The following is a 27,997-nucleotide window of genomic DNA, read 5'->3' on the forward strand; positions in this document are numbered from 1 at the left end:
TCTAATCCATGCATCCTTTATTCCATTACAATCACTGTGCTGCATTCTAGCAACAGGACACAAACTGCAATCAATCGCGATCGATTTATACAACAATCTGAGGCTTACAGTACATTTAAGGCCTTTAAATTTGGAAAAATTAGACCTATGCTAGTAGTGTAACAATTTGTAAGTGTCTTGCATTTCTGATGCATCATCTGTGCGATTCCAGTGTCAAATAATCAAATTACTTCTAAACTAAAAAGATCAGCTCAATGAAAATTTAGTTACATAAATTCATCAAAACATAAATGTGTAAATTTTTTTTGTCCTGGAAACTTTATAAAACTTTAATAGCAAAATAATATAGGGATAAAAACATATTTTAACAAAATGTATTCAATCATATACAAACCAGAATTTTGCAGTTTATTGTAACTAGACTTAAATTAAAACTACCAATTAAGAATCTATGCACAATGTAAATTCAAATATGTACAGTACTTTTAAAAAGTCTACAGGAATGCTTTACAGAAGGAAATGTCTGTTATGGCTATTATTCAGACCATCTGAATATTAAAATGAGTTTTCTAGTAGTAAATTTACACATTTATTTTTAAAGAAAAGCAATTTTGTCCCTAATTCCTTTAAGAATATTCCAGTTATGTTTATACAGGTAATGGAGAGGTCGTTACAGAGTTTAGCCCCATATAGTAGTTTGTTTATTTTCAGGAAAAAGTATATTTAAATAATTTACTCGGGAAGATCAGTAAGTTAACAAAAGAACACTAGAAGGGAGGAGGGGGAACTTCATCACAATAACTTTCCAGTTACAATACCACAGCTAGAAACTTTACAGAGAAGGTACTCCCTTAGATTGAACCCATGACCGATTGTTCAGAACAAGCTGTAGCTCCTACCAGTTGTGTTCTCCACAGTGAGAACACTGGGAAAAAAAGTCTTTGTAGGACAGAATTATAAACGATCTGAAGTGAGACAGAGAAAACTGATCTTCGATTAATACAGCACTAGGTAAAAAGTGTCCCCATAAGCAGCCAGTATTCCCACTTCCTTCAGGGCAACAAAGCTAAAAATTGTTGGAATTACAGTAGTTGACCATATCTGTGTGCATTAGTAGAATCATTTCCAGATATAAAAGACAAATTTCATCAGATGTTTGATTTGAACACCCTAAAGACAGGGCATTACTTCATAGTATAAAGCTATTACAGCTATCCAGTTAAAGCATGTGCAAAACCAGGTAATTTCTTCCGTTCACAGTAACTGAGGTAAAATCAGGTAGGCTTCTTCAGGAGTTGGGAAGTTCATGAGATATGAACTGTTTTAGTCTCTCTAAGTACTGTGCATAAAGCTCTATGTCATTATGCCCAGCCCCTTCCACCCAGAGGGGCTCTACTGCTCGTGGACATCGCTCGTACATGGCCAGGCCGTGGGAGAAATCAATTACCTCGTCTTCGGTACCATGGATCACCAACACAGGAGAAGTTACTTTAGATATCTTGTCAATGCTAGGGGATGGAAAAGAAAAACATAGCTCAGTTTGGGGCTTTGACTTCCATACCATTAAAGAACGCAAGCTTAACTATTGATACAGGATCCAGTTACCACTGCACATTTTCAAACGGCTGCAAGATGCTGGAATTATGCCCAGGTGGTACAGAACCAGGCTCACTGCCAAGATGCACGAGCAAACAGAGCCTGCACTGCCATCACCATCATTCCACCACTTCTGACAACAAGATGCTCGAATGGGCAGCATGCAAATAAAGTTTGGCACCAAAAACCCCATCCCAAAACAGTCAGTAAAAAACACTGAGAGGCAAGTAAGATTCCATGGGACCTGCTGCCAGTGTCGACTCTTTGCATCACACATTACCACCTTCCAGTATAACAGATTAGGAACTAATTAACTACATTCCAGTCATAAGACTCATAAAAAAGAAAAAAAGCCTTAGCTGCTGAGGTTTGAACACGTCTTTAAACCCCCAAATTAAAGCAGATTCAGCTGAAGAAAAACAAGCTGTTCTTTGTACCGATTGTCCATGCCCAAATGGCAAGAAAGAAAACTGGGAGACCGTTACACAAGGATATTTAACCACAAGCCAGAAGAAATACACAGGATTTTACATCACACAACTAACTTCTTCTGCAAAGTGGCCTTACATTTTTTTCCTTCTGTTCCAGCTATGCTTAGGAGAGCAATACAGCTGGTGACCACCTCTCACAGGAAAAGGAGTTCAGAGGGAAGGGAAGAGCGACAAAGGCACCTCCACACCTACGAGTCCAGGCCAGAAAACCCAGCCGTGAAGCACAGTGGTAGCACATGAACTTCCAAGTGGTGAAGAGCAGCTTTCTCTGACTGCCTTCATGCAGGCACCTGCCTTTATTTCCAGACTGCCATTTCCTGTTGGTAGGTACCAATAATTCCAAATCAGTGTATAGGCACCAAGTGCTCATGAACTCTCAGCTTCCTACCAGTTCCACTTAGATCAACAAATGGAGGAATTGGCTCTGGACAATATGCAGAGTATGGGATGAAATGGGTGGAAAAATGAGTATCAGTAATATTCAACATGACAGGACAAGTCTACTTCTTTATGCTATCTAATAAAAGGTCTTTGGATTTTCCTGCTCCTGAAGAACATGTAAGCACGCAATTTTTATTAAGACTAGAGATCTTACAAAGTGATCAAGGCTGCTTAAAATTATTTTAAAATACTGATGCAAACACACACTGACTTTAAGACAGGTTTAAAGAAGCTTTATGAAAATATAAAGTTAATTAAAAATTGCAATGTAGACTGAAGCACTAAACCTCATGCATATAAATCTCAGCATTTAGTATTCTAGAGAACCATCATTGGTATTCCAGTAAACAACTGAGTGTAAACACATTTCTGTCTCTGTCTCAATACTTCCCCCCCAAAAAAATAGGCTTAGTTTCATTTATAGAGGAAAAGTGGTATTGAAATTTAAAATGTAGCCTTTTTCACTTTTCCTGTCTGGAACTTGAGTTGTGTGCAACTATGCTGAACAGAGAAAAATATCCCAAGAACATGAGAAATCGGAATAATGCTATTTCTTTTAATATTTTTCATCCCCAAATTCAGTACCATAGGCAGAGGCAAATGCTTTAAAAATGACATGCTATATAAACTGAAGTCTTAAGCCCATGAAGGGTTTGTCCCTGAGTTCACAGTGTGACAGACATGCCAGCTGCATACAGCTACAGAGATGTTTATACACCATTTTAGTGGCTAGACACTAAGTTCTCATTTATTGTAGGACACCAGGAAACTCCTTTCACCTAAGTATCCAGATAATGAAACTATTTTTTTACATATATTCAGACCATTTAGCTAGATAATATTTGTATTTTGCAAAAAATTGGAAAGTGTCCCATTGCCAACTCAGCAACTCATAAGGCAGCATTTGAACTGCACACTGGGCTTACTTAGTATTCTTAGCCACACCACTCTGCAGCTAGAAAAATCTACAGAGACCAAATTCTCATGGAGTCCCAACATAAAATGCAGATAATAGCAATTCACTGGAGGTGCACACAGAACTATGTTGTTTCCCACTGTGAAGACAGACAGTTGAGCTGCACACATTCAAAAGAGCACACTGCTGTTTATTTTCACTGCTTACAGTGGGAGTGAAGTCAGAGTGACAGCAATGAGCAGCTCAGTGGGGTAAGAACAAAATACTCAAGTACATCTGTTGTCACTGTTCCCCCTCCCACTTTTTCTTTTTTAAACTATTTGATTTGGCTGATACCAGCTAATCACTGTTACTTCTGTAATCAGAGCTATTTTTAAGGCTTTGTTTTTTTCTCTCTCACAGAAGCATTTGTAAATAGTGGATTTCGGGTTTAAGCATGATGAATGAGTTGGAGCACAAGTGTTTTAAATTCTGACTGCACCTTCAACAATTTAATTACTTATTTAAATAATAACCCACTTGGAAGAATTCTAAACATGGGGACCGGATATAGATACCGGGAGAGCCACTGTTACTTGGTCACTATTACTTTTAGCTCTTTTGGCATACAGATTTGCATCTTCAGCCTCCCCCACCTTCTAATCTTAATCTGTTGTGAACAGAATAAAGCAAACATAAATGCTATGAATATCCCCTACTCAGCTTACTGCAAACAAGTCCTTTTGAAGCACAGTCAAGCTTTGCCCAAGACTTTCGTGAGTCTCTTCTTTGTCTTCTCCCTTCCACAGACCACTTTGCTTTTTATCTGTGCCTCCTCTCACCACCCCCAGGTCTATATACACTGCTATAAAGAGGCTGGATTCTCCTCTCCTGTTCTCCCATAATTTAAACTGGGTCAAATGACAAGTTTTAAAAGATTCCTAGAATATCTGCTATTCCCAGGACCTCTGCTACTGCCAAATATTTGGATACTCTAATTTAGGCCTGTTGTAATTGCCTTTAAAATGAAGCACTAGGCTATAAAGGAAACTGTTCTATCTTGAAACTACCTGTATATGGCTTTAAGCATGCAAAATATTCTAGGGGTTCTTAAAACAAGGTGGAAATCTTCCAAAAGAGGGACAGTAATTTACTTTATTTTGGTCACAGACACCAGGATCTTACATCTCCATCATGGAGGAACAAATACATATTTGCATCTTTGGCGATACATGGACAGCGACCAAAGATGCAGAAGTGTTCTTACTTACAATGACCAAAGACAAAGAAACACTAATTGCAGTCCCTCAAGGTTACACATGAAATGCAGAAGCAGGCTGAAAAGCAACCAGCACACTGACCCTCTCTTGTTTTCTTCCTGTAAAAGCAGCAATTATCTCTGCCTTTTTCTCTGCTGATTTGGTAAAACAATTGCAATATTTTAACAAGCTGCTTGAAAACAGCACATCCATTTCATGATTTATTACCTTCTAAATCAAAATTGACTGAATTATTAAGAACGTACAACTACTCATTTGTTAGTCATCACCCTGAAAGACTTGGTGCATGTATTATCAGGAGTTAAGCTACTACTCCAAACGCGACAGCATAAAAATTCTGGTATTAACAGCTCAACACAAAAATACAGGGAAAAATAATTGTAAACACTAAAACTTAATTTGTTCATTGAGTTATGTCAGGTTGAGACTGACATCAGTCTGCTTTTACATGGTGAATCTCTGCTTGGATTCAGAAGCTGTGCATATCTGACATTTAAAATTCAGGTGATAATTCAATAAAATTCCTCGGAAAATTACACAACATAAGGAGAGTCTTGAGCATATGTAATAACCCTCTTTGCAGTGTTTAGACATACCTTGGAAAAGCATCAAAGCAATAGGTTTTCCTAGTGTCAGGAAAAGCTACCCGTAATCCAGACATCAAGGGAGAATGAAGGATCACTGCTGCACACTCGTACCGAGATGCCAGGTCTACTGTAGGGACAGTACCAATACTCTGACCATACAGGATAATGTTCTCAGGACTCACACCATACCTGTAGAGAAAAAAAAAAAACAACAACCCTTTAAAACAAAAAAACTCAAAACCACAACACACTTTCTATCAAAACAAGAAAAAAATCTGAACACAACCAAGCAAACAAAAGGAGAGGGGGATAAAAACCAAAGCATCCCCTCCCCCTGCATTATAGCTGTTCAGAATCTATTGCCAGGAGATACAAATTTTTAAGTCTAAACTTTAAAACAGTCCAGTAAAGTAAATAATCACAATATTACACAGACTGAAGAGAACTATCCTCAAAGAAGGAATGTAATTTGTTTGTTTATCTTCACCTTCTTGACAAACACCTCTTATCTCTAACTCCACAGCACAGCAAATTATAAATTAGATTTCCCCCCTGTCTAGAGTCACTCTAAGGAATTTCAGTTAGATATTCCGGAAGCTAGCAACCTTTCCATCATTAAACAAGATAGTTACTCCTCTGGCCACCTTTATTTACACACAGCTGGAACAAGTTGCCTTGTTAGTGTAGCTAAAGACACCAAAGAGAATAAAAAATTGTCAGGATGGTTCTGCTTGTTTTTTTTTGTTTTGTTGGGTTTTGTTTGTTTGTTTTAATTTCTGATCAGCTCTTTTCCAGCTTAAAATGTCAAGCTTATTTTTTAACTATAAAGATGCATAATTTCATAAAATTCAAGGTTCATATGGAGTCCTGCATGGCCCCCTGATATTCCCATCTGGTCTAGAAAACTATCCTAGCTTGTGTACTTTTTCACAGCTGCAAAAAAGTTGAGAATTATACTAATTCAGGTTTTACAGAAAGTATGCAAAACACAAAGGAATTTGGAGGGGTGCAGGAGGAGGGGACAGTGGCTAGGAAAAAAGTGGATAATACAAGAGTATTTGGGCACCACAGCTTCTTGGGGAAGCTGCAACCAAAGCTGCTACTCAATTATATTTACCCAGAAGATTTCTATGTGTAACTCTACCACCTACTGCTAACCATATAAAGAATAATTGAGTGCAGAAGAGAATAAATTTCTGAAGAATGTGTCTTTTTGCCAGTCTACACTGTCTACAGTCCTGCTGTCAATGCTATGACAATAAAATAAAACCCTACAGTTTAGGCTATACACAATGTACACCTAGAAGGTTTCAACCTCCTTGCAAAGCTGATAGTAAGGTGTACAGCCCGTCTGGAGAGTTCTTGACTTTCAAACAGCTAACCGATTTGGTAAGTGCAAGAGAAAATTACAGTGGAAGAAAAATCAATTATTAATTACAACAAAATAATCCAGTGCTAATTATCCAACTACGGGCTGTCAAGATTGCCTGGTTTTATGAAGTAAAACTAGGTTGGACTGTAGCCTCAGTAAAACTGCAATGTTTTTAATATTTCTATACTGCTCAGCATAAGGGTGCTTTTGGCAGCTACTGTAATATGAATAAGCAACTGTATAAAAATATCTCCCTGGAGTAAAATCTTATCCTCTTGGTAACCAAGCAGCAGCTCACGTTGGTGGTCTATCACCACAGCCATGGCCTGATGTTTTTAAAGAGATGTTGTAAAGCTCTTTTAGGAGCAGTTTTTCTCCCTCACCATTTAAGAGAGTCCAGCACATAGCAGAGCCTTGCTGGTTTTGATAGGAATGTTAACAGGATCTTGGAGCAAAGTCTTCTCCTCACAGACTTCATTCCAGCTGCTGGATGGGCAGAGCTGGAAGCATGTACCTTTGAAGGCAGCACATGCATCCAACCTGCTGCTGCATCACATTAAAGACAGGCAGAAACGCACCAGCATCAGGGAATACAAGAAAGCAGGACTGGAACAAGATCCTCAAGTAGGTATGGGATGATATTAATGCTGCTAAGTGTCACAATACCATTCAGCACTCCAGTATCAAAAGTCCCCTTTCTAAAAGGTTTACAATTGAAGCAGAACAGAGAAACAGATGTTTGAATGAGAACAGCAGGATAACATGATAACATAGGGTGGCAAGAGAATTCCTTCAACACATACAATTGCCTTAACACAGCAATTTTCTTCAACACTGAACTGCTTTGGATTCATATCTTTTGATGCTACTTCCTGAAAACAACCATTATTGTAAGCAGAGCATCTTGTTGCTTTGGCAATAGATCCTCTAGGAAAAAAAAAAATCTCCATTTCATAGTATGCCAGATTAAGTCAGATACAACCTACAGCATCATTAAGAAACCTCACAGATCTGTAAATTTAAAATAACCCTTAATCATCAAATAAATGCTACAACTATTCAGTACCTAACTCTGCAGAAGGGTAATGTGACAACTTTGACCAAAACATAAAAAAAACATGAAAGGGTATTAGGACACTGAGTGCACTTGTAGCCTGTCATTAACTCAAATGTCTTTTCTACTTTGTACTCCTACTGACTGACAACTAACAGAATCTCTGAGACTGTTTAGGTTAGGGACAGTCCAGCCTTCCAAGACAGAAGAGTTACAGTAACAGATTTATCTTTTCAAGCACTTTAGCATCAGGCACTCAACCAGAAGGTGAGACATCAAGCTTATCACAAACATCAGCAGAAACTACTATATGTAAAATTTACTTATCATGAGTCCAAAGGACATATGAAAACTCATAAGTAAGGGCCATGCATAATTGACATGCATGAGGTTCTTGGAGCTGAAGGCCAGGGCTTGGCTCCACAATACTTTGCACGATACTGAGCAGGCATTGTTCAGCTGAGGTACAGAACTACCTGGGGATTTTATCTTTAAAATACAGTATCATTAAAGCAAGGGCTGGGGCCCTTCCTCCCCACTCCCTTGTGGTATTAGATTCTTGTGCAACAGGAATAGTGATACAGAAAGCGAAACAAAAGAGAGGAAGAGCAGACGCGGATAAGAAGACATCAATGAAAGGGAAACTAAGTGACATGGAAAAAAAGAACGAACGTGATAGAAAAAGGCAAAAGACATTCTGAGAAAAGAGGAATTCTGCTACCATCTGCTCTCCTATTAAGGAAGAAAGTCCTTCCACCAGCTAAACTGCAGCTTCTAAAAATATCTTCCTTGAAACATTCGAGCTTTGGTCTCTGTGGAAACAGAGCTCCATCCAAAGGAGGGGGAGACCCAAGTTAAATTTATGGATGTGCTCCTGCACTTCTCCTGTGGAGCCCATCAGAGAGTTCAAAACAAGCAGGGCAACAATGCAATGCGGAAACCAGCCTTCAGCAACAGCAAAGCAGAAAGCAACTCAAATTGTTACTGTGGGCATATGTAACACACAGATTTGACATGGGGGTGGGAATAAAAGACAATAAAAACCAAACCAAACCAGGCATGCTTTCTTCCCCAAGAGAAGCCAAATATCGAGACATCCAAAGCTATGGCCATTGAAATCGATGCATTTCTACTCCCCCCACCCACCAACACTTATCAGGTGGCAAAGTTCTTCAGCCTGGTCTACTCTCCACAACCCGTGAGTAGATTATCTGGATTACAGATTACATTCCTTGTGTGTGTAGAAAAAAAACAAACAACCCAGCTATCTTCAGCAGCAGAACAGCTATCTGTGCCTGCAAGTTCCCACTCCAAGCCAGGTCTAGCTGAGGCACCAACACACTCCAAAGTTCACACTAACACAATGGGAATTTTTTCTCCCTGTGTTACTAACTCATTTTACACAAATTAGGTTTCCCAGAAATCCTGGCCTCCTTGTGCTAGCATGAACTACAGGCACTGAAGCGGGCTATTAAGAATCCATAGCCCAGACTCTTCTACACTCCTGCACAGAGTAACAAGAGACCTGAGTCACACCAACAGTACAGCAGGACAAGAGACGGGGAATGTTGCTGATGGCAAAGACACTGGAGGAGGAAGGGACACAATTATTTCTAGCTCAGTCTGCTTAGCTGTATGGCTATGGCTTGGGCCATGTCCCTCCTCAGTTTCCTCATACAACACAGATGATGGTATCAATTGCCTCTGTAAAGTACTTAAAGCTTTCTGGCTGACAGAACTGAGCACAAACTATGTATTACCATAAAACATCTTTAATTATGCACATAAGATATGATTCCCCCCTTCACCCCCTCAGGCACAGCTTTGAGTGATACAGATGGAAAGTTTACCATCCTAGCATTACCATGCTATTTTTACTCTCTCCTTACTCAGTTAAAGCACCAGTGGAATGCTGCTTCAGGGACTACAGACGTGCCACACAGCTGAAGCCCTGCGATGTTCACGGCCAAAGTTACAGCATCTGTGCCAATACTCAAAGGTGCTAAATGCACATTCATTAATGAGGTCAGTTATTTTTTTCAGGCTCACTGAATCTGTGAAGTTAACCACACCTTCTATTTTCAGTTCTGAAGTTTTATGGTGTTTGCTGTCTCAATATCCCTTATCCAAACTGAAAAGCATCTAGAACAGCACAACAGCAAGAAATTAGTTTTCAAAATCAGGCACAGTACTTTCTAGGCAGAGCATTTTAACAACACAAACCTCACTTTTTAACACTGTTGTGATCAACTGTTTAACTGCTACTAAACTAGGGCAGCCACCAGTGGTCAAGAAGGTAAAAGGCCAGGAAAACAAGGTGACTGGCTCATGTGTTCTTGCAAGGAGAGCAAGTTTGAATCTGTGCACTCCCCTCTCAAGGGAGTGAAATAATCCATTTTCAAGACACAAAGAAAACCCAGCACACTGGAGGAACATCTGGATGAAATAGTGACTTGTAGAGTAAATGTGCTAGAACACACATGGCTCAGTTATAATAAGACCTTCATAGTCTATTCCTGAAGTCTGTTTCTTACTGTTTATACAACATACTATTTGTTCCCTTTTCAAAATGCATTATCTCTAAACTTTATAATCCAGAGAAATTTAGATCACTTGTTAAGAAACACAGATAGGTTTATCTATAGCATCGTTATACGTAAGATATGCATCTACATATTCAGCAATAAATGGTTATTTAACCATTAAAAAATATAATTTTAGGGGTAAAGAAAAAAAACACAAAAATCCCCAAGGAGTTGAAAACCCTACATGCAGACTGCATATCTTGAACAAGAGTTTATGTTGTAAGAATTTCATGTTAAAGCTTAGCAAGGGAAGTTTGGTAAAAAAATATTATTGCATGGAACTTCTGGCATAGGAACAAAAACCACTGAATTTCAGATGGTGCTTTAGTAAGTACCACTGCAGCCTGTCAGCCAAAATACCACAGAAAATACAGCAGATTTTCAGCCTAAATGCCAACACTAAATTGAAAGCAAGGCATTAGATTAAGGATTTTTGGTGTTAACCAAAACAACAACTGTCAAATGAGGAAAATCCGAATTCTTTCAAGATTCACAGGAAACCCTGGCGCACAGCAAGAGTCCCTCTGCCAGTTTCTCACTCCATTTTCCTTTAATTCACACAAGCATAGGTCTAAAATTCTCCACTATTTTACTGAGCATGATATACATTTATTCTTAAAACTATGCAGTGTCTTCTTCCTCCTCTTCCTTCTTTCTATCCAGGTCTACAATTACTATGCAATTCAAGTTCAGGGGCAACAAACTCCCTTTGACTTCACTTTTTCATGGTAGTAAGATCCAACAGCTGCTTGCACAGTACTCAGGCTTATGGAGCTGCAAAAAAAAAAAAGACAATTTTTTTTTTGCATACCTCCCAGCACAGTCACAGGAGCAGACGAGTAATTCCACGAATGCGTTCACACAAAATAATTTCAATGGCTGCCAGATAAATTAAATCAATGGATCTGCCACAGTTTTATATTGCTTATTTTACTGCCACATCAGGTAGTCATTTGGTTATGCTATGGAGAAAACCCAGTGCTAATCAATATAGGCTAATACTGGACATACAGAATGAACTTCTGACTCTTGAAAATGCCCTCTTACAGGCTATTTTGGAAGATCATTATTTACAATTATTTCAGCACAGGCTTGCTGAGCTGTGTCACTGCAGTGTTAATCCAGTGATGCACCAGCTCTTCTTTACATAGAAACAAATGGATCAAGTGAAAACAACTTCTAGGCACTGCTCAGGATGATCATTTGCACTGCAGTTGCTTTAATTACACTGCAGCACGAATCACTACAACTGCTTCTTGATTACTGTCTTGTGATAGTCAGTGATGTGTTAGCAGATATTGAGAACTGTGATCAAAGTTCAACCAAGTCCTAACAAGGGTATTAAATAGCACTGGTGAGCTCAAGCAACCATGACAAAAGCAGGTGATCTACACACTACTGAGTAGTGAAGCCACTGCAGCTTCGCCTTTAACAACCAGGGTAGGCTGAGGAAGGCTATTTCATGGCATTCTCTGGTACAAACTGTAGTGAAATTACATTTCAAATTAACTAAATTATGCTAATCTGCACTGAGTAGCTTTAGGATACAGGGTGAATGTCTTTTCCAAGTAATAGTAGCTCCTCTACAAAATTGCTCCTTTTTCATACCTAACCTTAAATTCAGAAATGGCTTGATGACTGCAGTCAGACCATCTATCCATTCTACTTTTTGAGGCATTTTTCAAAAGCAAGAGTCAAAAGAGAAGTAACATAAGAGCATATAACACATCATCAGCCAGGAAGGATGACTTCTGCAAACCTGCTTTCTGGAAAATCTCTTCCAAGCTAGAACAGCAGCAAAATGTTGTGATACAAAAGACACAATGGGCAGAAAAATATGCAATCTGTGCTTACAGATCAATTTTTACTTACTTACTTTTCTTTTTTAAGGAGCTACAAAGTTAAAGCTCCTTTGCTTCCTCTTGTACTAAGACCTCAGCTGTATTTATAAAATGACTTTTCACCACCACAATAATCCAGAATACTAAATCTTGGTGTTTGGTTTATGTGACGTTGCTCCTTTGTCTACCACATGAGGTAGAAGTTGTATGTACAAACAGATCTGGAGCAGTTGCTTCTGCCTGAGGGCTTTGTTGTTTGTTATGTTTTTCCCCTACATAGCAGGGAAGGAGGAAACAGTTTTCATTAAATGTGCATTGAAATTTACACAGGAACTTGTGCCATGGCACACAGATATAAGAGGACAGAATAACTTTGCCTCTACAATCCATTAATGATTTTGTATCAAGTGAAAGTTAGCAAGAAGGCCATTGCCGAGCAAAACCAGACACTTGTAGCACATGCAACAAAAATGAGCAATGATTTGGCTGAGCCTTGAACTCCTTTATCATTTCACTGCTCTATGAGAAAAGGTGAATAACACCAACTCTCAGTGTGCATTTCATCCAGTGAGAAGAAGGAGGCACTTTCCTAAAGTAATTCCTGCATAACCCCCCTAAATGTTGGGGGTTTATTTCCCTAATCACAGGAGCAAATGCAACCCAAAGCCACTGTAAGTTGAAACACAAGAAGCTAGTAACAGTGGAAAGACGAGTTAAACACACGGCTACATTCAACTGTAACTCTGCCCCCACCCCAAATTCCTTTGCTTTAGCAACCTTAGAAATCAACCAGAGTCCTGAAGCCAGTACCATGTTGTAAGATTACGGTTTTAAAGATACTCTCATGATCTCTACTTTTCATAGTCTCCTGCTTCTCCCCATGTGTTTTCTTAGAGCAATCGTGATTGACACCATTTAGTCCCAAGACACAAGGGGTAGATGGCATACTAAAACTAATCTCTCACTCCAGCTACTTGAAAAATAGAGCACTGGAGTTAACTTTAGCAAAGTATTTTGTATTTAATTAAGATGCTTTGTAGCAAATAAACATGGAATACAGGAGTCTTAAGCTTTATTTATCAAAGACAGGAAACCTTTACTGGCCACTAAAAACTATCTTTGTGACCACAGCATCAATAATTAAAAAAAACTCAGTCAGCTACATTATTTTATATACTCTTTACTGTAACCAGTGTATAAAATCCATATAAGCTAGTCTCTGAGGTACATTTAAATAACCTTAGGCAGCAGAGAAAATTCTGTTACCTTCACAGAGAAACTCTGTCTATTGTATCTTCTGAAGTGAGGAATTCATTCCCCGGCTTCTATCTCATCTCTCTCCTACTGTGGTATTTTTATTTCAGCTGCACACATCATACTCTGTTCTTCATAATATAGCAGAGCATGCTCCTCAATACTGAGCAACATGCCATTAAAACTTCTGACAATCTTTTGATGGTTGCAAAAAGCCTGCACTTTCACTTTGGATAGCCTACACTCAAAAGCTGAAAAAATGAGGCAAACTACTCCCTAAAATTGTACTCCTGTAAGGGTTGTTACAAAGAACAAGAAAGATTTTACGATATCCATGTACTTAAACACAGTATATTTTAAAATAAAGACTTCAGGTCAAAAAAGAATGCGTCAAAACCTAACTGATTTCATAGGAAACATTAAAAAACCTGAGTGCAAATATTAACACTGGCTATGCATTCCCACAGGTTTTGCACTTTCATAGCTCCTTCTTAGATTTCAGTTACTTCTAAACGGGAGAGTCTTGCTTTATTCAAGGCTGAAAATTCCCACTGAGCCAATGCAACTTGGCTCGCCTCCCAAGCCTCTCACATCACCCTCCTTGCCACCCTTGGCTCAGCACTGGGTGATGATCTTGCTGCTCTCCAACAGTTCTCAAAGCATTTTTGCTCAGGAGCACTGTGTTATTCTTTTAGTACTCCCATGTATTGGAGCACCACTGACAGCTCAGTCTTGAGCAGTGCTCATACCCTAACTCCTCTTCACACCAAATACGACCTTTCAGATGTCTTTCCCCTACCTCTACACACCTCTGCAGCAGTAATTGCCACGAGCTGTACCCAGGCAGGACTTCAGCCTCTGACTCATGAGCTGGGATTACTTATTCGAGAAGGAGTACAGTGACTTTTGACCAGAGCTGCTGCCTGCTCCACCCATCTCCAACATTTACACCCTTTCACCAGCTACAGGGAATAAGCAGGGAATAATTGCTGAAGCACACAAAGCAGAGCAGACAAGACAAAAATAAATTGCACCAGTTAAGTCTTCTTTAAATAGATGAGGCTGTTGTTGCTGAAAATACAGTTATCACTCTATAAGCATATAATGAAAAAAGACTAACTCTAACCTGTAATCAAACTGCAAGGCTCACCCAAAATGTCACACTTCTAGGTTGGCCCAGCTGATTACCTCTACACACTAACTTAATAAAAGAGCTATTTCCAACCTAAGGATATTAAAACAAAAATATACATAAATTCTACCGAAGACACTTGTCTAGATGATCTAGAAAATTAAATAGTATGCTAAGATGGAATTAACTCTTTAAAGTCTAACATTAGGAAGACTAGATAAATTCAGAGCAGACCACTCAAACTGATCCCTATAGGGCTTGGCCCTGGAACTACTCAGGTAAGTAGTCCCACCATTGATTTAACTCAACTAATTACTTAACTTTCCTTTCTGTATGGGGTTTCTGTTGTGTGGTTTGTTTTGTTGTTGTTTTTTTTTCCTATTCTTGCCTTCCTTTTGCATTCTTTTTCACTTATCTATTGTAATTTTATGTAAGTTTCAGTCTCTAAGCAAAAGCTATTTCATCTACAGGTTTTACAAAGAAACATTTTCAAAGGTTAACAGCATTTGATGACTAGTTTTGCTACTATTCTTCAATATAGCTTACAAGCCTTTAAATGTGAAACGTGGCACTGATAAAACATTTTTCTTACAGACAACTGTAACTATATCCAGAAAACAAGCTGAGAAAAAAAAAAAGATTCAGGTGTCATCCTCATAAAGTTGAACCACCTCAACAGCCAGCAGGTATATCTGAAATCCTATTGCAGCAGACAACATTAAAGCCATCTTCACACTGTTCTTCAAAGATTCCTGGAAATCTGAATGCAGACCCTCCGACAGAGCACCAGAGCCAGAGTCCAAGAGGATTACACAGGAGCTGGAATGGGTAAGGCCTTGCAAGCAGACAAACTAGATGCACCATTTCTTCCCATCCAGCAGCATTAGTATAGCTTGAGCAGTGATTTGAGTCTCTGACAGAAGGGGGATGAGAAGGCAGAAAAGAGGTCAAGAACAGCAGAGAGGTCCTGATACAGAAGTGATTAGTACCAATGAACTGGTCTAAAATCCCCAAAAAGATCTGACTGCAGCTGAATGCATCTGTCCCCAGCATACGAATATTTTATCAGCCAGCTCCACAAAATCTATACATTATCAAGCCAACATTTAAACCTGCACTGTTTTACACGTTGTTTTCCTCTTGCATATGTTCCTTTAATGAACTTTTAGCACAAATGTTCAGACCCCAGTAACAGTCAATATAAAGCTAAGATGATATAAAAATATACAGCAATCACCAGGATTACCAGCACCAGATGTTCTAAAACAGCAGACCACAGATAACTAGTTCAGAGCTTAAAAATCAAATTTCCTAGCCAAAGCCTTTATTATCACAACCTCAGGAGCTAAATCCCTCCTCCTTTCTCCCAGTAAACACTACTTAGAATTGTGAACAATAAAATTTAGCACAGCATCAAACTTTCTCCTGCACACTTCTCCTGTTGAAGTGCTCATGAAACTTGCCTTGTGCTCTCCAAGAACTTGAAAAGATGGCAGAAAAACGTAATTTAATACAGAAACAGATATCCACATTTAATTATATGCAAATGCATTAAGTATCAGTAAGTTTTATCTATTTTAAAGTAACAAATGTTAATCTAAGAAATGGGAAGAGTAGTTCTGTACTTTTCTGAAAGTACTAACTTTCCCACAGCTTTCCTAAACTCACATCAGAAAATTCAGTCCTGAAACCAGGTCACAAATATCTGTTCAGCTTATCCAGGTATCTTATCTGGCATCATCCGAGCTTCTACGGGAAAAAACCCCACATTTTGCCCAGAATGTGCAAATCAAGACGTTTTAACAATGAGCACACTTAGATACTTAATTTTCTGCAACATGCCTAGTTAACAAGGCCAGTCTTTTTTGGCAAAAGATTTCTTGCTAGTCAAATTTTTCCCCTCAAAAAAGGATGTTTAGCAATTAACAGCTGCTTCACAGGAAGCAGAAATACCTACCAGTGGATCAAGGTCAACTGTTAATGCAATCACTTAAGTGCATTATTTCAGCTGGTGCTAAAGGTAGCAACTGACCTGTGGGTGCATCTTAGAAATTAAAAAAATAATAATAATAAAAGGGAAAAGAGAAGCAGCTTCTTGATGTTATTCAGCATCCGATTTGCTTCTACCTGTGATACAGTCCTTGTAAAGCAAGAAGGTTCCCTACTCAATTGCAGTATCACCAGAGAACAACTGGTTACGCAGGAAAAAATGTTAGCAATTCCACAACGTGCCACACCTGCACTTAACTGCCTGCCAGCAACCCAGCAGAGCAGAAAGTAGTCTTGTACTGTTGGAGTTTTTATTTTTGAAACAAAATATAACAGTGCAGTGCTTGGAAAAGTAGGTGTATTAATGTCTACATTATGACCAAACACCAGTTTGGACAGTAATGCTTTGGCTATGGAGGTTTCTACAGTTCACCATTTCAGGGCACACACACTTATTTACAAACTACTGCTGTTTTCATCCCCAAAACACACTTTTTATGTTTAGCTCTGCACACAGCTACATTTTACAAATGGATTGTGTTTCCCTTTCTCCAAGTACCACAAAGCTTCCAAGACAGAGGTAAAATAGAAATATTTAAGTAGAATTAAATGAAAAAATATTGAAAGAGGAAGTCTGATCAGTTCTACAGCGAAAAGCAGGAAAGAAGGTGGTTCACATTATACTGTCCAGAAGCACTGGGAACAGTGGAAGGCAGAAAAAACAGAGTAATATGACAAACAATGCTGCTAAATTGAGTTTCTCCTCTTTCCTTCAAAATCTCAGTAACATAACTAGCTAAGTTTAAGATACTATTGTTTCCCTTATTACAAATTAATACTCTTTTTAAACAAAAAAAAATAAAAAATTGCTTTGAATGTACGACCAAAAGAAAGTAATTATCTTTGATTCAGTTTCTCCTGCTGCTGAAATGCAGCAAGTTTAGAACTACATCCAGGTAAGAAACATTCAAGATCCTTAGGTTTAATGCTCCTCATTATGAACATGACTTAAGTGGATTTTTGGACAGAAAGAGTAATTTTCTGAAATAACTGGAAGGTTTCAGGTCTTCTTCATATGAATAGTATCTGTTCAACACTCTAAGCAAAATGGCCTACAGATCTCAGATGAGCTCTGACAGAAGGGCATCCAATTTGGCACCTGCTTGCTTAGACTCAGGATAGAAAAAACTCAGTAAACCAAGGAGCCCTCTCACCCTGTACAAAACTGGGTGAATGTTGAGGATTTATGACAATCTTTGACATCAATAATTCAGATTCAAGTCATAATGAAGTACATTCCATCACCTTCAATCTTTGTTAGAGCAAATACAGATTACATTTTTTTTTTTTTTTAAGATAACTATATTTTTGCCTGTATTCTTTCAAAGATACTAGTTTCTGCATTATTCGATTGATTTTTAGTACCAATTTCAAAAACAGGATAAAGAACTAATTGTACTGGTTTTATGCACAAGGGCCTTCAGAAGAGAACATCACATTACATGAATAATTAGCAAGAGCTCAGGGGAAAGGGCAGAGTGTTTCTGTATCAGAGAAACACAAGTTTGGAAGCTGGCAGAGAGATGCAGCAGAGGTAAAAAACCTTTCAGGCATACTGGTCAGGCTTAAGGCTGAAACAGCATTAACAGCTCAATCTGCTGTACTGACTCCTGAAAGGGTGCTTCTTGCATCAGAAAGAGATGCCTGCAATATATGCTGTTACAGTGTAATTATTAACCAGCTTGAGGCAAAGGTTACATGCTCATAAACTAGTATGCATAAAGCCAGGAAAACTGTAGCTGAAATACTGCCCCACCTCTTCCTGCAACTGGTAGTTTTACAGTTGGTTAAACCTGGTAAGATGCTCACTCAGACTGAAACACTGACTTTTTCTGTAGCTTTATTAAGACACATTATAAACCATGATTTACTAGAAAAATAGACAAGCTTTTTACAGTAGGAAAAAAAAATAAGAAAATGTATAATACAACCTAATATACAAGGTGAGGTACATTCCAGTCTTAGGGGGAAGGAGGAGACTGACTGGCTTTGGATTAGCTGCCTCAAGGTAAGAATAGTCCAGGGAACACTTCCAAAATTAATATTACACGGAATAATCTGCTTCAATTGAAAAAAAAAAAAGCCAAAGAGAAAAACACACCAAAACATACACACACTTTTGTGAGATACGAAGCATAAAGAATAAACAGCATGCTGGGGAAGTTTTGCATAAATTTGCCCCAGAGAACATGCCTCAAAAACAAGACCATTTTCCTGAAAGATGCCACTTTCCCCAGGCTGTCAGACAGTCAACACCCTATTTGAATAAATTCACCAGACATGGAGGAAGCCTATATACAGAGATGGGGCAAAGATTAAGATCTGAACAAACAAACCAGTCCGATGCTTAAGGCATCAAGTTAACTACTCAAAATTTCCTTTTAAGTGTAGATGGCTCCAAACACCAATTTGGTTGCAAAATGCTTAACAGAAGCCTACCCCCACATTACTGCTGGCTTCTCTTTTATTTTGCATATTCTTAAGGTTTGCAATTTAGTTTATAATCTTATAGTTAAGGCAAAGTTCTTGTTTAATTTATTATAAATAGCCATTAAGATTCATGGAATAATGATAAAACAATCTGAATCTTATCCCAGTTTATCAGTACAATGGAATAAACTTATAGCTGGTTTTGTTTCTTTGCTGATATTGAACATAATTTTTCATGTTTCATGAGAACATCCAAAGCAAAGTTAACTAAAAGGCAGAGAGGAGGAATGTCAAGCAACATCCCATAATCTGAATAAAACCCCTTCTAAAGAATCTTATTAAAACAGAAACATTTCAAGTCATACTATTTAAAGGATGCTTTCCTGAGGAACATGTTGAAGTTGGGTCTCAGACTTCTCCAACTTATTTGATCCCATAATCTATTACTCCACAGCTGTTCAGTTGCTGCACACAAAATGAAGTCGCTGTGTCATGTCACAAAGTTAAATTTAACTGTTCTAGCATATTGGGATTTTAAGAAATGTGGCAGCATCCTGTGGGAAAAAAATAGAAATCTTTAAGCTACTAGCTGACACTGCATGCCTTGAGAAAGGCCATTTGCCAGACACAGATGTATGCAGCTTGTTTCAGCAGCATGTCTTGGCTGATAAATAAGGCTCATGAGAGCCAAAATTCCTGAAGTAACATTTCTATATGTAAACAGGATTTTTTAATCAGGCACGGTAACACAGACCTTCCTAAAAACATACCTAAAACTGTCTAAACTGACAACTAATTTCAAATTAACAGGTAAAAAACCCTTTTTCATCTTGAAAAGTATACCTAGAAAAAAATGTCAAAAGACTGTACCAATAAATAACATTAGTCAGGAAAACATGAAGTTTTTCTAGCAAATTTGCAATACAAAAAACTATGAGGCAATAATTTATTTTTTTCCTCTAGACTTCGAGGCAAGTGTACTAACTTAAAACCTCATAATCCACATCAACAACATTCTTCATTTGTGAACCCACATGGAACTCCCCTTTTTGAAAGTTGAGAAGTTACAGATGTAATGATTTTAGGGATTTTCCCAAAGATGTGCATATGCTCCTCAGGAGACACAAAACCAAAGATGGGAAGGTGGGTAGGCATTGAGCCAGATCCTACTGTTTAGCATAGTTTTGTGCCTTTGTATTATCTGGTCTCACAGTCAGCAAATCCAACCACAACGTTTAATGTCAATAGGAGAAAATTTTTTCTGTAAAGCTAACACAGTGGTTGAAAAAATACACACTCAAGACACAATGGCATTATCTATATCCCTAACACTATCATTACACAACTGGCCTCTGTTTGCACCTGAGGTTGATTGTGGGCTGCACAGCTTCTTGTGCAAACATGTCACAATACCCCGCTTCTCTCCAATTACACTTTGCAGAACAAAATGCAAAGATGTTCCTCAGGCCTTTAGCTGATACCACGCACTAAGGATCCCATTCTACATTCTTCGCCTTCTATTAAAAGAGTAGAAGCGTAGATAGAAGAATCCTCTGTATTTATATAGTTGCCTGGGTTTACAATCACTTCTACTGCTCACAAAATCTGACACATTAAGAACCCCACACCAACAAACCATCCAGTTTAAGAGCAGGAATGAAATTTAGCTTCTTCATCAGGTGTTAGGGTGAGCATGCAAGACTAGTTTAAACCACTCATCTAAAAACTGGAAAGCAGGACTGTCAAGATGAAGTAGTAACAAATGGGTGACTGAAATTGCTTATTCAATTCACAAGTACTAGTCTCAACTATCGACCAACTATTCAGATACAAGAGGTTTGTCCAACTATTGTATTTCAGCCTACAGAAGCCTAAGTTTTTAGAGTTGGACAAAAAAATTCTTAATTATTTCTACTTCAGATCAATATAAACAGCCAATACATACTCAAATTAACGTGGAGACCCTTAAGAGACACCAGTGTTCAAAAACTGTAAAGATGTGCTTGTCCTAGACTCGAGGAAACAGAAGGAACCCCTTGTCTTGCACACAGAAGTGTCTTCACTTTCTCTGAAGAGCAGTGGCAACTGAAACCATCTCCTAATCAACAGAGAAAGATTTCTGCCCCTTTTCAGGGACTAACTGGCAAAACCAAGCCTGTATGTGCACAAGCACATTAGGTACAACATATTTGCAGCTTATTTTATGACTCATTTCAACAGCTTCCAATGCAGCCTTCTCATTGATTTGTATTTCTAATGGAGGGCAGAAGGGAGTGTTAGTTATTTGTTACACTTATTATCAGCTTTAGGAAGAAAAAAGGGCTACGTAATTTGTTCATTTAACTTACCAGTGCTACACAATTTTGAGACTGTTGTCTTTAGAGCCAACAGAGAATGCAACTGAGGAACTAATTTCTCAGTATTTTGCTTAAAAGTGTTTTTGAAGCAGAGCTTAAGAGTTACTATAATCACATTGCTCTCTCCACCAGGCAAATATATAAAAATGAAAGAAAAAATCTGGACATTTGCTACAGAAGTTAGGCTCCAAATAGCTAAGAGCTTGGCACTGCCTTTGTACTAGTAGATCTCCATGTGAGGAAGCATCACAGGACCAAAAAAGGCAGAAAACCAAACAGAACCTGTTTTCTTCATTGACTATGGAAAGATAAATACCCATTTGCTCAAGAAGTGTCACACTTCCCCACAAAACCAGTTCCTGGCATATAACCCACTTTTGTAGCTTGAAATGTTCTTCACCTACACCCACAGGTATCTGCAGTCCTGGATAGCACTAATTTGCGTTGTGGTTTTTTTTTCCTTTGTTCTTTTTACTTACGCTCACATGTAATGAGCTGGTGTAAACTTACTTCAGCCCTTAGAAACATTCCAAAATAGCAAAGCAACAAAGGTTGAATTTTGGAGGGATTTTTTGGGTTTTAGGTTGCAATGTACTGGAGATTGACACTGGCTTCAGAGCAAAACCACTGAGGTTCACACAGTTCAGCTCATTTTCCACTGTCAAGAACACACTGAATGAATATAAGTGCTACCAGCTACACACACAGGTGGAACAGCCACCCTGAAACAACCATCAGCTGAGTCTTCAAAGGTGACACACTTCTCTATCCAGAGTGAGTGAAAAAGCTTAGCTCTCATACAAGTCCCACACCTGAGCAAGTGCTGAAAGCAGAGAGAAACCTTGAGTAATTTCAGCACACAGGATTTAACAACACAGTCCTCTAGAAACCTTTGTGCTCAACGCTCTGACGATGTTGAGAACCAGGCCCTACCTTTGTACCTTTGTACAGCAGGATAACCACCACCTCCAGTTCAGGCAGCTGAAATTCAGGACTATCTACACTGAAGATATGAAGTATTTCTAGCCAAAGGCTCTTCAGCAGCTTATTTTTCTTCCCAAGTAACAACCGTTGCAAAACATTCTTGAGAGTGATAAATCAATATTTATTTATTTTAAAACAAGCTTTGATCTTGCAGTCCTGACAGAAATAAGGAAATATTTAACAAAACTACTTTTACTTGAGTGACTAAACTACGTAATATAACACCAAAGCTAAGTAAACATTTTTAATAACTTTGAACATCAGAGCACCTGTTTTAAACAGTTGTTGGTACTTGTCCCAGGGACTCTCATAATCTGCATTAAACTCTGCTCACTGCAAAGACAACAACAGGAGACTAGTCTGGATGTTCCTATTTTTAAGCAAAGTTGTATGCAGTTCTTCTTGAAGCACTGAACACAGAAGATAGAGTAAGTTCAGTTTTAGAGAACTCATTAAACAATTATTTGCAAACAGTGTATCAACACAACCGAAAAAAATGGAAGTGGAGAATACTCTGTCAAAGACAAGGAAAAATCTCCCAGGTGATGCACCATGAACAAGGGTAACCCTATTACTCCAGGACTATTTACAATTATTTTGCCTTTGGCCATGCCAGGAATTTAGTTGGTAAGTTTTAATCAAAACTTCTTAAGTATTCAAACTAAAGAACTCAGGTGGGATCATGGACAGAAACACCGTGCTAGTGACGTAAGATCCTGTCGCAAAGAAAACTGAAGTAGAAATTAACTATTTGGATAAATCAAGGTAAAAAACCCTGAATCAATCATTCACCTAGAAAGCTGTAACCACCTCAGCAAATCAGAATGGAGAACTAAACTGACACAACCTCAGAAGATTAGTTATCATTCTAGTCTAATCCAATTGTGTGTTTCCTAATTTTACTCAACTGAAAACTCTTCAACACTTTTCTACCAGCTCCTGCAAAGGAAGCAGCAATAAGAGGAGACTCATAATCAGCACCACAAATAATAAAATTCCCATTAAAAGGTGGGGGTTTTTTAACAATAAAGCTGAAGAAAAAGTGTAAAGAGCCCTGTTTAAACAGTCTAAATGATCTGCCATCCACTGATTAAAATCCTGTGCATTTTACTATACCATTTCACAATTCAATTCCTTTCAGCATGCCATATCAACTAAGAAGCTTAACAAAAAAGGAAAGTGAACCAGTGCTCTCCTAGAGGCTTAAAAACAAACCCAAACGTGCATGTTTTAAGAATGAAGGATTTGATCATCACAATAACAACAATCATGTATCAAAAGCTTATACTAGTTTATATTTTGCACCATGAAAAAACATCAAGCTGGACTTTGTTAAATGCAACAGGAACAGCTCTTCTAAGCTATTTACTAACAACATTTTCTTCACCTCCTTTCAATATCCAAAATATTCACTACTAGGTTCTCCTTTTTGATACTCTACTACAGAAGCAGAGAGAGCAGGGAAGCTGCACTTTCTTTCATTTGACTGGGATTTAAAAACATTTCCTAAATCTCTAAATTTTTAAATAACATACAATTTTATTTTAATATAAATAGCATGCAATAAACAAAGCAGGCATGGTTTTGTGCTTAAGCACTGTACCCAAACCCTAAGTGTGCATCCTGTTTTTAAGTGCTGTACATTGTCTTAATGCAAAAGTGTTGGAAAGTTCAACCTTTCTATGTGGAATTCCGGAAAGGGGGGAGGAGGACAACAATCAAGTCATTCTGTGCAGATGTTGTACTGAGTCAATCAGATATTAGAATAAGAGCTAATCACATCTCAATAAAAAGCAGCAACTTAAAACCATATGGACCATATGAGAAGACAGAGTCCAATACAGCTTTTCTTCAGCCTCATTCCAGTTTTCAAACAAACATAAGAGAAACAAACCCAAGAGAAACAAACCCAACCTGCCTAAAATAAAACACTAAGACAATATCATCTGAAGCAATGAAACAAAGCTGCTTTGGAGAAACATTGACTCAATAGATGGCAATTATTTAATCAAGTGGAAATAAATATATATAAAAGCCAAAAATAATGATTAATACTTAATATTGGAACTAGAGCAACCCATGCTACAGTTAGACCTCTGAAGGAACATCCATAAAAAAATCATTTTGAGGGAATAAATACATATTTACTTCGACTGAAAGTCAGAATTCAAACTTCAAAATCACTAAAACTGTCACTTTAGAGTTTAGTTTATAATGAGGAGAGACACTCATTTTATTAGAATTAAGGTAAATAAGTCACTCTGTATTTAGAAAGACTGAAAGAACAGAGAATTGTTGACACTGATTTGCTAAAGACAAGCTGATAATTGAAGCCAAATGAAAAAACTTGATTATTTTATTTTTTGTCCACTGATAACAAAGTAGTTTTATAACCATTTGTTATGTAAGGTTTGATACCTAAATGTGTATGTGATAGCAAGACCCTCATTTCAGTACCTTGAAAAAAACCAGTCAAAATTTGCAGCCACACTTGCCACCACAGGCACCACTGTCATGCCCAAGACTTGGCAGCGATCCGTTTTGTTCAGGTGTAGGGTGAATTGTCTCCTTACTCAGGGCAACTTTCAAAATACAATGATAAATTCACATTTGCTAAGTATCATTGTTACTTCACAGACACAATTGAAGGAAAAAAAAAAGAAGAAAGAAAGAAAGCATCTCAGACTTCCATCATTTTAATGACTCCTTTATGCTGCCAGGTGGGACGTCTGGTGGATTTTGAAGAGCAGCAGCTTCCCACAGAACGTAGCCCAGATGACTGAATGCTTTTGATGGCCTAGTGAACCTCCCTTATTTTAAGTCTTCACTTTTAATTGCATTACAGTTCACAACCATATGACTATAGGCCAAATGTTAGGAATTTGCATTAAGAGTGAAAGCACAAACTCTTGGAAGCTACAAATAAACTACTGCACCAAAAATGGCAGACTTGTATTTCTACAGCAGAATATTTCACTTAATTGTGAGCCACCTCAAAGGGATAAGAAATTATCGGTCTCAAAAGTTCACAGTACTGATTAGAGAATTCATCAGCAGAAGGACTATTGTTTCAGCTCATACCTGTTACGAAGACAGTCATCTGTTAATAAAATCATTTCACTTTTTTTTTAAGCTTACATTTTACAGAAACAGATTTCTTTACTGGTCACCTAAAATACTGTAACATATCCTCTGGCTCCCAAAGATCTAACCAATGATAACACAACTACTCTAACCGTATTCTCCAGCTAGCACTAAGAAGTGGGATTTACAAACATGGCCGAGTAACAGTTGGCAAACTTCAGCCCCTCCATATAAGGAGGAAAGCAGAACCTACATCTTGTAAAAACCACAAAGGACTCTAATATAAAACTGTTATAAAACTTATATAGTGACACCTCAACAGAAGGTATTTAGCAATTCATTCTGCGTTCAGCATATCAAAATTATTTTTTATATTCAAACAATTTTTATTTTGTTTTTCTTGAGAGCGTGTCCTGGAAAGTGAATCCAGAATCTGCTTTACCCACCAAATAGTCAGAACACAGGCTACAAAACAGTAACTTCCCCCTACACCTTTCTCCCCCATGCTCTTAACTTGACCTGGGCAGATCAATGTCAAAAGACGTTTGGACTCCACAACTGACCAATCCTCAGATCCTAGAAAAGCCAATTATCTAAATTAGTAACAAGACCTGTCACTATTTTTGAAGCTGGTATGTATCCCTAAGATAGACATTAAATACTCATTTCACATAAGCCAAGTTCATCTATCCAACCCCAGAGCCAAGAACAGAAACAGTTGATCATTCTTTTCTCTTGCCCTACAATTTAAGCTTTTTAAAGCTCTCTCTTTCAGGATATGTTCTTTGAGGTCCTACTTTAAGAACTACTTATGCAACACCAAAAGGAGCTCATGTTTTCTGTGGACAGAAACAGAGGCCCAGGGATGGCAATCAGTCGTAGCGAGGAGCCAAAGGCAGCAGCTTTGCTCAGGATTTCCTAGAAGACAAGGGCTCCCTATTCCTACTGGCCATGCTGCCTTGCCAGAGTTTTCTCATTGCTGCTCCATCCCTTTGGATGCCACCTACTTCGGCACCTCTTCCTGGCAGAATCCCCAGCTCTGCTTCCACCTGTCAACACTTTTTCCTTCCACCTCGCTACCCTACCTAATTTGAGAACAGTTGTTTGGTTGCCAAAGGAGAAACGTATTTATGTGGTATGAGCTTAGGTGAAACCCCAGACACATCACAGAGCACCAGCAGCTTCTTGGTCAGCTAGGCTACTACCAAACTCAGTCAGAATTTAGGCTCAACTGGGTTACGTTTAAGGGTAGACAGTGGTAGGCAAGTCTCTAACAAAAAGGGTTTTTTTTCCATCCTGCAAGTTTAAACTGCAACCAGTACAGTATGTCCCACTTGAGATGGAAATTAGCAATGGTCCAGCTGACCAACCCCCTAAACCTAGAGAAAGCCCAAGGATGAGACATGTGCATCCATTTAACAAATTAAGCCTTCCAGGAAATCACACTGTAGCTGTTGATGGAACACGTGGTGAGGCCACCGAAGCAACTCAAACCATCTACAAAACCTTCTCCTCCACCTCTCAGCAGGTTAAGTGGGCAGACACTGGATTTACTCTGCTTAAATGGAGACAGAGAAACACCTCATCCCCAGTATCCATTTACCTTGTCCTGAGGGCCTGCCAGGCTGCATCAATGTCTGCATACAGGTTTTTCTCGGAGGGCTTGCCGGTGCTCACCCCGTAGCCAGAGTAGTCATAGGAGAAGACGTTGCAGTTGATGCGGGAGCCAAGGCCGATGTAGAAGCTGCACATCTGGCCCAGGTCCACAGCATTACCGTGCGAGAAGAGCAGCGTGTACCGGCCGGTGGGGGCACAACGTACGAACATGCAGCCCAGCCTGTTATCCCGAGCCGTGCGGGAGAAGAACACTTCCACGGCATCCAGTTCCCGTTGGGAATACTGCCAGTCCGCCCGCTCGCTCAAGTGCAGGCTGCAGGTGCCCGATCCCGTGGGGGTCCCCGCCCCGGCCGCCGCCCCGGCCTCCTGCTGCGGCTCGGGCTGCAGGACGGTGTAGGTGGGCTCCGGGGGCAGGAAGGCCAGCTTGGCAGCGATGCGGCTGGGGCAGGGCGGGCAGCAGAACAGCCAGCAGAGCTCGCCCAGAGAGAAACCGTTCATTCTGGGGCCTTGTTCTGGCATCAGAGACACCGGAGAAAAACCTAACCTGGACTTAAGAAAGAAGCCGAGCCGGGCCGAGCCCACCAGCCGCCCCGGCCAAGGCCCACCGGGCTGCCCTCCCACCGCGACGCAGCCTTGGGGGGAAAAGACACTTCAGCAAAACCCCTGCGGCTCTTCAAAGCCGGGGGACGCGCTCACGAGAGAGCCACGCCGACCACCCCGCCGAACAGCCGCGGGGTAGGACCAGCCCTTAAAAAAAAAAAACCCACACAAACAAACCCCCCCCCCGGCCAATGCTACAGTAAACGCGGAGCCGCTGGAAAGCCGCGCTAGATCCCCTCGAAGGAAATAAAGCAACGTACGCGAATATGGTTACAAAACGCGCTCCCGGATCCCAGGGCTCGGTGCGGCTCCTCGACCCCGAGCCCCCCGGGAAAGGGCCTCCCCCCG

General features: G+C 39.2%; 1 protein-coding gene across 1 annotated transcript; it reads right to left on the minus strand.

Moving 5' to 3' along the window:
- On the minus strand, positions 1–27,989 carry ABHD17C (abhydrolase domain containing 17C, depalmitoylase). Its single transcript, XM_051628562.1, has 3 exons — positions 27,036–27,989; positions 5,300–5,479; positions 1–1,508 (listed from the first exon to the last, which is right to left on the minus strand). The coding sequence occupies exons 1-3, from the start codon at positions 27,566–27,568 to the stop codon at positions 1,289–1,291; spliced, it is 933 nt and encodes a 310-aa protein (XP_051484522.1). The 5' UTR covers positions 27,569–27,989; the 3' UTR covers positions 1–1,288.
- Between the last annotated feature and the right edge of the window lie 8 nt (positions 27,990–27,997).

The sequence above is a fragment of the Apus apus genome, chromosome 10 (assembly GCF_020740795.1).
Source record: "Apus apus isolate bApuApu2 chromosome 10, bApuApu2.pri.cur, whole genome shotgun sequence".
Lineage (NCBI taxonomy): Eukaryota > Metazoa > Chordata > Aves > Apodiformes > Apodidae > Apus > Apus apus.